Raw genomic sequence first — 12,146 nt, forward strand, 5'->3', positions numbered from 1 at the left:
GACCACTCCCAGACAATCCTAATTAAATTCTTGTTTGAGAAACATGTTTTTGCTATCAAGCAATTTTTATTTAGTTGACATTTTTAATGGAAAATGATTACAGTAAGTTAAATTATTTGATGTTGATATAAAAACATCTGCATTGGGCCTTTAAGTTGGAGATGACAGTCATTTAATTTGCCAAATGCAGATGTATTGCAACCATCATCACACTATATAAGTTGTTCAACTAGCTTTCTCTAATGGCCTGCTGTTGGTAGACAGTTTAAGTGCTTACAGTAATTATGTGAAACAATAAAAGTGACTGTTCTTGTTCTCAAATTCTGTATAATGTCATACATATATTCTAGATAGGCTAGGCCTGCTTAATACAAAGTGGATAAATCCGCAGGGACTCAAGCAGTGTTGGCACAATTCTAATTATTTCAGTGCTTGTTGTGGAAATTGATAATTGTTCATTGATAATTGCATAGTTCTGGGGTGTCAGATGACTGGCACGAGGGACATATCTGCCGCTGTAATTCAGTAAGCCTTGTAATATGTTGAAAGAAAGTATCTATTTTATCAGCGATTGCACAGAATAAATGCATAATCTCTTTGGTGTTATGGTGAACTATTTTTCACCCACTTTGGAGACATTATTTAGACCTTTCCTTTATCTCACAGCTAATTATCCTCCGTGGTCTAATGTTTTGAGAGAGGGAGGGGTGTTGCATTGCGGTGGGCATGTATCTAAATGGTGTTCAAGCCTATTGTGCTGCTGCCTTACTCAAGGAACACTGTTTCCAGTGGAATTTATGTGTAGAGAGACATAGTGGGGTGCAATTAGTGTGTTAGGATAGGACATAAAGTACAGACTCGGAAGTTTAGTTCATGGCTTTATATTCCTGCTGGTGGTGGAACATGTAGGTACAAGTACGTGGTACAAATTAAAAAGACATGCACAAATAATAATAATAATACATACATATGTTTTAAAAACGACAATATTTAGTTATATAGCTATGTCATATGGTACAGTACATTTTCTATTCCATTTCAATTTATTTTCCAAAACTTTTAAACTGGCCTCCATTTACAATCTGTAAGTCTGCCAGTAGATGGCGATGTTATCACATTTACATTTTCCCTGATCAGCCATCAATTCCCTATTTCACAAAGAGCACTGTTAAACAAGTAAACACCATTTATTATTGATAATATAACATTTAAGAATTACACTGGAATAGCCACCCATTCATTTAGCATCGACAATGCCATTGGGTGGACTGGCGAGGGCTATAGTCAGAGAACGGGACATTAACTAACCAGATCTGCTGCCCCACTGACCCAGTTTGACTGTTAATAGTTTTTTTCAATTGCTATCATGCATTGGTCAAAACTGAAGTCACATTGTCAAAACTCTTCACACAGTCAGCGAAACAGAAGTGTATGTGGACCAAACTGTGAATCATTTCTCATTGCTTTCACACAAAATGCATCCATTCATACTCCACCACCTGCAAAACTATATATTTGCAGCATGTTTTCAAATGCTAACACACTGTTCCCAAAACTGTTAAAAACACATTCAAAACAGAATGATGGCAAATGTCATGCATTTCTGCAGTAGCCAGATTGAAACATAGAACATCTCAGCAGAATATTGAATCATTCCAAACACAGCTGATTGCAATTTCAGCTGAAAGCCTACCCACGTGTCCTGTTTTTAGTCTCGTTACCAAACAGACAAAAGAGGACGGCTTCGGAACGATTTAGTTTGGAAACATGGATCAAGGAAGACAGGTTGGTGGGGAAAGAAGAGTGGCAGGGAGAGGGAGAATGTGTGGAGGACAAAGGAGAGGAAGACCAAGAGCGGTGGTCTCTGATTAGATAAGGGCCACAATTATTACCCATGTTGTAAACCATGGTCTTTCTTTGAGAGGCCGGTTTAATGATGCAACCAAATCTGCAGCGTTCAACAGTTGCATCAATAGTACACATTTTCCTGCAGAACAGGTGAGATGTGCATCCTTCAATGATAATTGAACTACATATTACAGTACAATACAGTATGTTTACATTTTTACATGTACTGACATTTTGAAATATATTGATTTGTTTTGTGTTTTTCAGTAGGATCCAAGGGTTGCCTCCCACAGGAGAGGCAGAATATTATCAGATGTGCAGTAAATTGCCATTGTTGACATGGTGACTGGCAACAATGCAATAAAACTGTGGGAAATTCAGGAGAGAGTGCTGGCAGACAATATTACTGTTGGTAATGTGAATACGGTCAGCACAACGATAATTGCCAGAGTCATAGAGAAACATAAAACAAGGATGAAGCAGTTGTACACTGTACCATTTGAGAGAAACTGAATGTGTGAAAGAACTCTGGTATCAATATGTCCCGGTAAGATGTCTGTCCAATAACCAAACAGGTTACAGACACAGCTGTGCATAATATAAAGTACTGTAAAACTGTGGATTTACTGTATTTAAGATTAAGGGAGATGGAAGCCAGGCAAACCGCACATACATTCATCTTTGTGGATGAAGCTGGATTCAATCTGGCAAAAGCACGACGCAGGGGAAGAAATGTGATTGGACAGACAGCAACCGTGGATGTCCCAGGCCAGAGAGGAGCTAACATCAATGTGTGCAGCACTGCCCTGCCCAATGATGGTTTGCTGTTACACAAACCACTCATTGGCCCCTCCAATACAGAGGCTCATTTATTTTCTGGATGAATCTGCATAATCGACTTGTGCCAGCGGCGGCGAGAAGGGCAAGAAACTCCCCTACCTTCGTTGTTGTGTGGGATAATGTGGCATTCCACCACTTTGCTGCAGTCACAGACTGGTTTGCTGCACATCCCAGGATGTCAGTACTATTCCTGCCTCCATATTCCCCCTTCCTAAACCCCATAGAGGAGTTTTACTCTGCGTGGAGGTGGAAGGTTTATGACCACCATCCACATGACCAGATGTCCTTACTGGATGCCATGAATGCGAGGTGTGGAGACACTTCTCCCGAAGACTGGCAGGGTTGGATTAGACATTCCAGAAGACACTTTCCAAGATGCTTTGCCAGAGAAGATTTAAGATGTGATGTTGAGAACTTGTGGCCAAATGCAGGAGAGAGGGAGAACTAGAACCCTCACAGTACAGTATGAGGGATTATACTATAGATTTATTTTATTTTATTATTATTGCAGCCCTGGAATTTCAGGAACTTGTTTTTTTGTTTCAACTTTATTCTTCACAAGTAAATTACTATATGTGAAGACATAAAAAAAAATAAAGGCTTAATAGCCTTGCCAATTGTTGCATTTCTGATTCATGTTACACATACTTTAGTACAGTCAATAAAGTGAAGGTGTTATTCTATAATGAAATAGTGATTTATGTGGAAAATCATTCTAACTTCAAAAGAGAAGTACATTTATGTAATGCTCCCTGTTAAGTGTGTTTTAGGTCAGTGTGTTTTGAGTGACGATGTATGCTTTCTGAGTGAGAATTGTTGCCAGAGTTATGGTCGAACGAGCTCATTTTGAGACATGTATGAAGTGGTTTGAGGTGAGATTGACTGTTTGGCCAAGATGCATGTCGGTAATGCAGACTGTATGAAGAGTTTTGAAAAAGTGGCTTCAGTATTGACAGACGCTTGTTAGCAATTGATAACTGTAATAAACCAATACAGCTCAGTGACAACAAAGGAATATAGGTAATACATCAGTCCTTAATGTATCACTGCAGAACACCCTATTCAGTCGATGTTTGTTCCTCTTCCCTCTCAATCCAGCATCAGAGGATCAATCCCTCTAAAAGATTGACTGACAATACTGCCCTGATTTGGTAGGGTATCAACTAAGGCATAGATCTGTAATAACAGAGTTGATGCTTTTCCTGGGTTGGTGTTTCTGATTGACTTTAAGAGTGTGAGGAGGTGCACTGAAAGACTACAGTATCTCTAGCTCTATCTATGGCTGAGTCCGAGTAAGACAGATGGACTGAGCGGAAGTGCGACACTGTCGCAGGCAATATATCGAAAGCCGGTTCAATTGACTGCTCTATTCTTGAGGGTAGAGTGGTTTTTCATTGTGTGTCAGTATGTGGTTTTGTGGGAATTTGATCTGGGAATGTGATTTGCCGTGTGTGTCTGAGTATTTGTGTATGTGTGTGAGCAGGCGGTGTACCCCCCTCCCACCCCCTAGCTTCATCATTTCTCCTCTGCGTGCCTCCTGAGTCGCTCCACCACATCATCCCCACTGGCCCAGGGCACAGTAACAGCCTTGAACTCCCCCGGCCTGGCCTCGTGGATTTCAGTGATCAGCCGGTGCATGGGGTAGTCCCGCCGGGCAAACGCCGTGTCCCGGGGGCCCAGGATCAGAGACGGGCAGAAGTCGTTGGCCCCATCGCCCACGTAGAATACCCTCTGGAACGGCCGCCCACGCTCCTGCGTCCGCCGCATCACATAGTCCCTCAAGATCACCTGCTTGCACATGTTCTCCGGGCAGCGCAGGCAGCTGTGGGAGTGGAAGGGGCGCAGCACCAGCCGGCCATACTTGTCGAAGGTGGCAGGGTTGGTGAAGATCTTGACGAAGAGCTGGCGGGCCCCAACGCGGCGGAGCCAGGACTCGATGAAGAAAGTGTTGGCATCAGACACCAGAACCACCTCAAAGTCCTGCGGGGGGCGGTGGCGAAGGAACTGGAACAGGGCCAGCATGCCGGGAGAGGCGGGGATCTTCTCGATGACGGAGCGGATGGCGCTCTCGGTCACGCCCTTCTCTGCCATGTAGGCCAGCACGCGGTGCATGTACTCGTTGTAGTGGCCCGGTCGGTAGGTGTCCTTCAGCCAGGAGGGGAGGTTCTGCCCCGGGGCTGCCTGCACCACCACATCATCACTGCTCTCATTCACAATGGTCTCGTCAAAGTCGAAGAAGATGAGGAAGCGCCTGTCAGAGGGGGGTGTTGCTGAGTTGGCGGCCATGTTGTTTGCGGAGCGTCTGGAACGTGGGGGGGGGACGTCCTCGCCTGGGGGAGAGCCAAAGCAGTTCATGATTGGCTTTGACACAACCTCTTACTGAGATGAGTGGCACCAAAATCCCTCTCTTTTGCACCTTTCGGTCTCTCGTTCACGACGAGGCTGGTCGGAAAACACAAGGCGGGGCTTCTGGGAAGAATTAGTGTATAATAGGCCAGGGACGAGGAGAGGATGGAAGCAGAGGGAAAAAAAGTACAGATTGAAGAGGAAAAGACAAACAAAATACAAACATTTAGAGAAACTTTTTTTCAATGGACCTGAATTAGAAAGATTAGAGGTGGAATGAGAAAGAATAATTGTGCCAATATCAGCATGGGTTGGTTGCATTTCTGCTTGGTAGCCACCCAACATGTGTACTGAAACATCAAACATATTTCTACCCCTGAAATCACATTAAGTCCGAGTAAGTCCCAAGTCTTCAAGTCCGAGTCCTTTATAGTCACGAGTCAGTGCTTGCAGTGCTAAACTACCATCCAATAATCATTTTAATATACTAAATGCTGTTACATTGTAAGGATATCTAGATCATTTAGCTCTATAACATTTGCTGTTGTAGCTAGTATGAAAATCTCCCTTTGTTGCATAATTTAACAAAGACACTACTGGTCGACTCCGAGTCACGTCCGGTCCTGGACTAGAGTACTAACACAGATTTGTTACCATTTGAAATGCCATAATCTAAAGTCACATTATCATGTAAGTGATTAGCGGCGATGTTCTGTACCTGTGCAGCTGCAGACCATTGCATTGGGAAATGTAATACGAGCAAGTAACACACACGATGAGTCAACAGCATACAAAATAAACTTGATATCTTAAAAATCAAGACATTTTCCAACGTCAGCCTACGATGCGATGCTGATCTGTTTGAAGCTGCAAGGAGTCAGTGAAAAGAACATACTGTACTGACCTTCAATGTTCCGTGCTGTCAACAGAGGGTTCCTAGAACACTATCAACCAATAACATGGGATCTGTAAAGTGAGGAGGATAATTCAGGTACAGGAAAAGCCTGTAAATAACCCCAAGAGACGGACACCGTTCAATGTTGTAATTATCTACAATGCCAGAAAATGCAGCGCGCTCTGCAGCACTTACTGTAGGCTAATAATGTAACCATCATCATACAATATTCGGCTACATACAATGAATATAGTACAGTACCCCATTATATTATGCCATTTCACAGGAATCTCAATTACTTATGCTATAACAATTTGTTCCAAAAACGGAGTAGACTGATGAACATGTAATAGATAAATTAGCCTGCATGCAAATGTTTCCTAATCCACGAGTGAACGCGCTGTATTTAAGCACTGAAAAACGTACTGACGGATAGTTGACTAAATAATTAATCTTATTTGCAGAGCGAAGGAACCATCGCAAAAATGTACCAGTAAGAATGTATGTCCACAAACAGTATACCCGACGACACTCTTGTCCCTCGCGGTATCTCTAAAGTCGCCTATGTTCTTGAATTGGTCACCGACATCCTGTTCTTTGTCCAGTCTTGAACTTGACCATCACTTGGTTATGTACGAGTTTGATTGTCGAGGAATAGAGTGCTTTCAGCTCGTTTTATTGGCTGTCGAAACCACTGAGCGTGCTACGGTTATGACGTCATAGGCGACGCAACACCGGCCCATTTGGCGCCCGCCTCTAAGATCCTGACTAAGTGAACCCATAGAAGCAGTAGACAGGTTGGTTGATTCTGGTTTGAATATCACTCAGCACAGCTTCCAGAGAGAACATGGAGATATTCCGTTTGTTGTGTTCTCTCAATGTATGCATAACAAAACTGCTTAGGTGGTATGTACACACGATAGGCCTGTTTTGTGAGATCATTTACAGCCTTTTTGCTGTGTGTGCAAACCACACATCCCTAATTGACCAAAAAGGTGACACCAAGAACACGATGTTCAAATTGATGGTAAAATAAACTGAATGGTTTACAAGTGGTTTTAGAAAAAGGTGAAAGCAAGACATTTGCACCTCTGAATGTTCAGCCACTTTGACCCAGCAGGCTACCCTCCCCCAACCCCTCCCTCATGTCTCTGTCTCCTCTCAGACACACAGCCTCCCTGCTTCTCCTGCAGGAGCCAATAATGCCCAGCAGTTGGGAGGTGACTATTTCTGAACGCAGATGGGAGTCCAGACTTATCTGGTGCTGTGTTATCACCCGGCCCACTAGAATGAACCTGACCACTCACTCACATACTCACAAACAGCATCAGTGCTGTGGTGAGTCAGTCACCCACACTTTCCACTGCTGTCAGTTGTCCAATGGTTATTTTGCATACAACCTTCCTACAAATTTCTGAGAATGTTGCTTTGTATATGTAAAGAAATATGGCACGCTAGCTCCAACCTGGTGGCGCAGTGGACTAATTCCACGGATAGAGAACATTAGATCATAACTTCGAATTTCACAGATGCTGTGTCATAAAAAAAAAAAGTGTTTGCATGATTAAAGCCTAAGGACATTAATTTCCATGTGTCCTATCTGCTTGGAGTAAAAAAAATAAGTTTACCCAAAACAAGCTAGTAGTGTTAAAAGTCTTATTGAAACTTTTAAGCTGGTGACTAAACCAGCCGCGATGCGTGCAAAATAAATGTACATATACATGTTATTCAATCATTTCATCCCAACTGCTCACGTGCGTCTGCGTAGCCAGCGCTAAAATAGAACTTGGCTCTATTTTAGACGCTAAACGCGCCACCACTCCCATCTACTCATGGGTTTTTAAGAGAATACTAATTAACGTGGGTGAAAGACGAACGAGGTCCACATTCCAGTCCAGTTGGAAGTAACACACATTAAAGTTGGTTGCCAATTTAAAATCCAAAGAAGAAAAAGAAAGCTTCAACGAGAGAAATCTTACTCAAATCTAACTAGGTTTCCCATCTTATGGGTGGATTAATTGTCAGAGTAGAAAACCCATTTTTTTTGTAGGACTCAAAATGGGCAGAAAAAAGGACCATAAGCATTTAATCTCCCAGGACAAATTAGCTAGCAACAGTTTCATCTGTGTTTTGAGCTGTCAAATTAATTGGTATTTTAACCTGCATATCATGAACGCATCTGGTGGGGATAGTTAAAATCAACATGCGCACGATGGCCCCCAATGCAACGAAGACGGTTTGGTCAAGGTGTAAAGAAAGAACTTTGAAGGAACCAGAGTAAAACACTCCCAGAAACCTCCCTGCAATGTTCCCAGAATAGGCTAAAATGTTAACTTCCGTTCTCAGAACATTAAAAAAAAAAAAAAAAAAAACGTATAGGATACTTATGGCTTTGTTCCCAAAACCAATTGGGAAACCAAAAATGCACATTCCCACAACCTCCAAGGACCCAAATGTGCTAGCTGGGTGCTGTCTCTTTCTCCCTTGCTCTCATCTGCACAGAACACAAACACGGACTCACATCCTCTCATCTAACCCTGTGATGTCAACAAGGAACTGAGATGCGATATTTCAGTATCAGTAATACACTACCTCTCATCAAGTTTTTGAAAAGAAACTTTGTTAGGTTTTGCTCTAATAGTCTGCTCTGGCTACATGGTCTCTACAGGATTACAAGTAAACATCTGCAAGCACTTGAACACAGACATTCATGAAGACAAAAAAACTAAACACGAAACAGACAGCTAGACACGTACTCTAGGGACTAATGGGTGGGGTGTCCTTTAACCTGGTTGATGTGGCGTGGACTTTATGATCTTCACTTCTCCTTTCCTGAAGGCTGATAGACATTTCATATACATACACACAAACCTTGCAGCCAAACACACTGCTGTTAGGAGACTGTTACTGTTCCCATTGAAAGCTACTTAAAATAGCTTGATTGTATCCAAGATCAAGTGCTTTCATATGATTTATGTGGCGTCCTCCATGACAATGTCAACCGTCACTCCCACTTCCTTCCTGCCAGGCAAACCCAGTTCTATTAATAAAAGAAAATGGGTGCATAATATGGTCTAGTTATGCACAAAGACTGCTATAAGTGTACTTGCAGTGCTTACAACAAGGCTTATTAGCGGTGGTTTTGTGGCGCTTCAAATTAAAGCAAATTTTTTGGAAACCGCCAAGCTGTGTTTGTGCAAGCATTTCCTTTATTCATCCCTAGAATGGTTCCTTGAGGAAAATCGCCTCTGACATTGTGCCATTACGGCTTCTAATGCTGTGACGCCAGGTAACAATGGAGTGAGTCAGGTCATCTAAAAGGTCAGGGGTGTAGAAGACTTGACCTACAGTATTTGGATTGGAACACAAGGCCATTACTACACACTTACCACAGACCCAGGTCGTAACTACCCACTGTTGCCACAGACAAGGAATTGCCACACAATTTAAATTCGTGAGAGATAAACGAAAGCCTCTGTTTGGTAATGCAGTGATTTCAGCCATTTGATCAGTATCAGCTTCCTTCTGTTGATACAATCACATCCACTCACAACACTGCAGACAAACACTCGCAGAGATCAGCTTGTCAAATGACCCTGAAATGTCACCAGACAAACACAAAACCGACTGCAACCACAGAGATGGAACAATCAGAAGAAAATAGAAAAAGGGTACAAAATATACAGAATGAGCCAGCTTGCAAAAGGAGTGAGAGTTGAGCGAGCTGCATCACCCTGTGTAACAGGAACGACCAGAAGCAGAGCTGTAGACGTCTGGAGCCTGTATCAAAGAACATGACTAAGCAATTAGAACACAAACCCTGTTGATTAAATCAATGTAGTAATGAATAATATAGCCACCTTGGATTAACTCAGCTTTTGCAAGTGGACCCAAACTGTTAGACCTATATCCATCCTGCCCTGGCTTTCTAAGGTCTTCGAAAGCCAAGATAAACAGATCAACGACCATTTCGAATCCCACCGTACGTTCTCCACTAAGAAATCTGATATCATAACCGCCATCGATAAAAGACAGTACTGTGCAGCCGTCTTCATCGACCTGGCCAAGGCTTTCGTCTCTGTCAATCACCGCATTCTTATCAGCAGACTCAATAGCCTGGGCTTCTCAAATGACTGCCTCACCAACTACTTCTCAGATAGAGTTCAGTGCGTCAAATCAGAGGGCCTGTTGTCCGGACCTCTGGCAGTCTATGGGGGTGCCACAGGGTTCAATTCTCGGGCCGACTTTTCTCTGTATATATCAATGATGTTGCTCTTGCTGCTGGTGATGATCTGATCCACCTTCACACAGACAACACCATTCTGTATACATCTGGCCCTTCTTTGGACACTGTGTTAACAAACCTCCAAACGAGCTTCAACGCCATACAACACTTTTTCCGTGGCCTCCAACTGCTTTTAAATGCAGTTGGTAAAACTAAGTGCATGCTCTTCAACCGATTGCTGCCCGCACCCTCCCGCCCGACTAGCATCACTACTCTGGACGGTTCGGACCTAGAATATGTGGACAACTACAAATACCTAAGTGTCTGGTTAGACTGTAAACTCTCCTTCCACTCCCATTAAGCATATCCAATCCTAAATTAAATCTAGAATCGGCTTCCTATTTCGCAACAAAGCCTCCTTCACTCATGCTGCCAAACATACCCTCGTAAAACTTACTATCCTACCGAACCTCGACTTTGGCGATGTTATTTACAGAATAGCCTCCAACACTCTACTCAGCAACCTGGATGTAGTCTATCACAGTGCCATCCGTTTTGTCACCAAAGCCCCATATACCACCCAACACTGCGACCTGTATGCTCTTGTTGGCTGGCCCTCACTACATATTCGTTGCCAAACCCACTGGCTCCAGGTCATCTATAAGTCTTTGCTAGGTAAAGCCCCGCCTTATCTCAGCTCACTGGTCACCATAGCAACACCCACCCATAGCACGCGCTCTAGCAGGTACATTTCACTGGTCATCCCCAAAGCCAACACTTCCTTTGGCCGCCTTTCCTTACAGTTCTCTGCTGCCAATGACTTGAACAAATTGCAAAAATCACTGAAGCTAGAGTCTTATATCTCCCCCTCTAACTTTAAGCATCAACTGTCAGAGCAGCTTACCGATCACTGTACCTGTACACAGCCAATATGTAAATAGCACACCCAACTACCTCATCCCCATATTATTATTTACCCTCTCTTTTGCACCCCAGTATCTCTACTTGCACATCTATCATTCCAGTGTTAATGCTAAATTGTAATTATTTCACCTCTATGGCCTATTTATTGTCTTACCTCCCTAATCTTCTACATTTGCACACACTGTACATAGATTTTTCTATTGTGTTATTGACTGTACATTTGTTTATGTGTAACTTTGTTGTTGTTTTTGTCACACTGCTTTGCTTTATCTTGGTCAGGTCGCCAAATGAGAACTTGTTCTCAAAGGTAAAAAAAAAAAAAGAGGCTTGGCGGCAAATCCACTTTTGGTTCTCAACATGGTGCACAACTTCAACCACAGCTTTCCGCCTTGGTGACGGATTTGTTTAGTCCAGGACTGATTGTACAGTATTTTGTTTTTAAAATGTTATCAGTCTGACTCAAAATGTCTGGTTAAACTATCCATGGGGGGGTCTGAATTTAGATTAAAATGAAGGTAAAAACATTTTATTTTGTCACATTCTTAGTGAACATGATGCATTTCCTCAGTTACGACCTGTCTGTATACAAGACTCCTGTGGTCACCGTTGCAAAAGACAATGTGATGTCGGGCTGAGACTAGGGCTGCACGATATTTACCAAATATTACCATTATGATTTAACTTGCAATTTAGATCAAAACACTTTGGTAAACTGTTGGGAGTCAGAGAAATAAAAATAGTATTTCCCATTCTATGCTCGGTGTAGTTTGGCATGACAACTAAAGAACAAACAAGGTACAGTAGAAGTTGTTGTGACAGGGTAGGAACCAGTGTTGGTCAGTTTCCCAGGGGACCCTCATTACAGTTGAACATTACATCCATGGCATTTAAGAATAAATTGCAACCTCTTGCGATATGCATATTGCAATTTCGATAATAACTCGAATAATTGTGCAGCCCTAGCTGAGACTGACACTTTATTCCATTAGCTGTGAGAACAGGATACCATTAATGCAAAGACTAGTTTTCAAATGCACATGAAGCTACCAATACCACATAGGATCTGAC

At 42.6% G+C, this 12,146-nt stretch overlaps 1 protein-coding gene across 6 annotated transcripts; it reads right to left on the reverse strand.

Moving 5' to 3' along the window:
* Positions 1-865: 865 nt before the first annotated feature.
* Positions 866-11,504, reverse strand: LOC129833013 (probable phosphatase phospho1). 6 transcript variants are annotated; one of them, XM_055897229.1, is made up of 3 exons: positions 6,421-11,504; positions 5,939-6,000; positions 866-5,018 (listed from the first exon to the last, which is right to left on the reverse strand). In XM_055897229.1, the coding sequence occupies exon 3, from the start codon at positions 4,972-4,974 to the stop codon at positions 4,204-4,206; it is 771 nt and encodes a 256-aa protein (XP_055753204.1). In that variant the 5' UTR covers positions 4,975-5,018; positions 5,939-6,000; positions 6,421-11,504; the 3' UTR covers positions 866-4,203. The 6 variants fall into 6 exon arrangements, with proteins under 6 accessions (XP_055753204.1, XP_055753199.1, XP_055753203.1 ...); XM_055897224.1 differs by having other exon boundaries at positions 866-5,157; XM_055897228.1 differs by lacking the exon at positions 6,421-11,504 and adding an exon at positions 6,241-6,414 and having other exon boundaries at positions 866-5,154.
* Positions 11,505-12,146: the final 642 nt, after the last annotated feature.

The sequence above is a fragment of the Salvelinus fontinalis genome, chromosome 34 (assembly GCF_029448725.1).
Source record: "Salvelinus fontinalis isolate EN_2023a chromosome 34, ASM2944872v1, whole genome shotgun sequence".
In the NCBI taxonomy this organism is placed as follows: Eukaryota; Metazoa; Chordata; class Actinopteri; order Salmoniformes; family Salmonidae; genus Salvelinus; species Salvelinus fontinalis.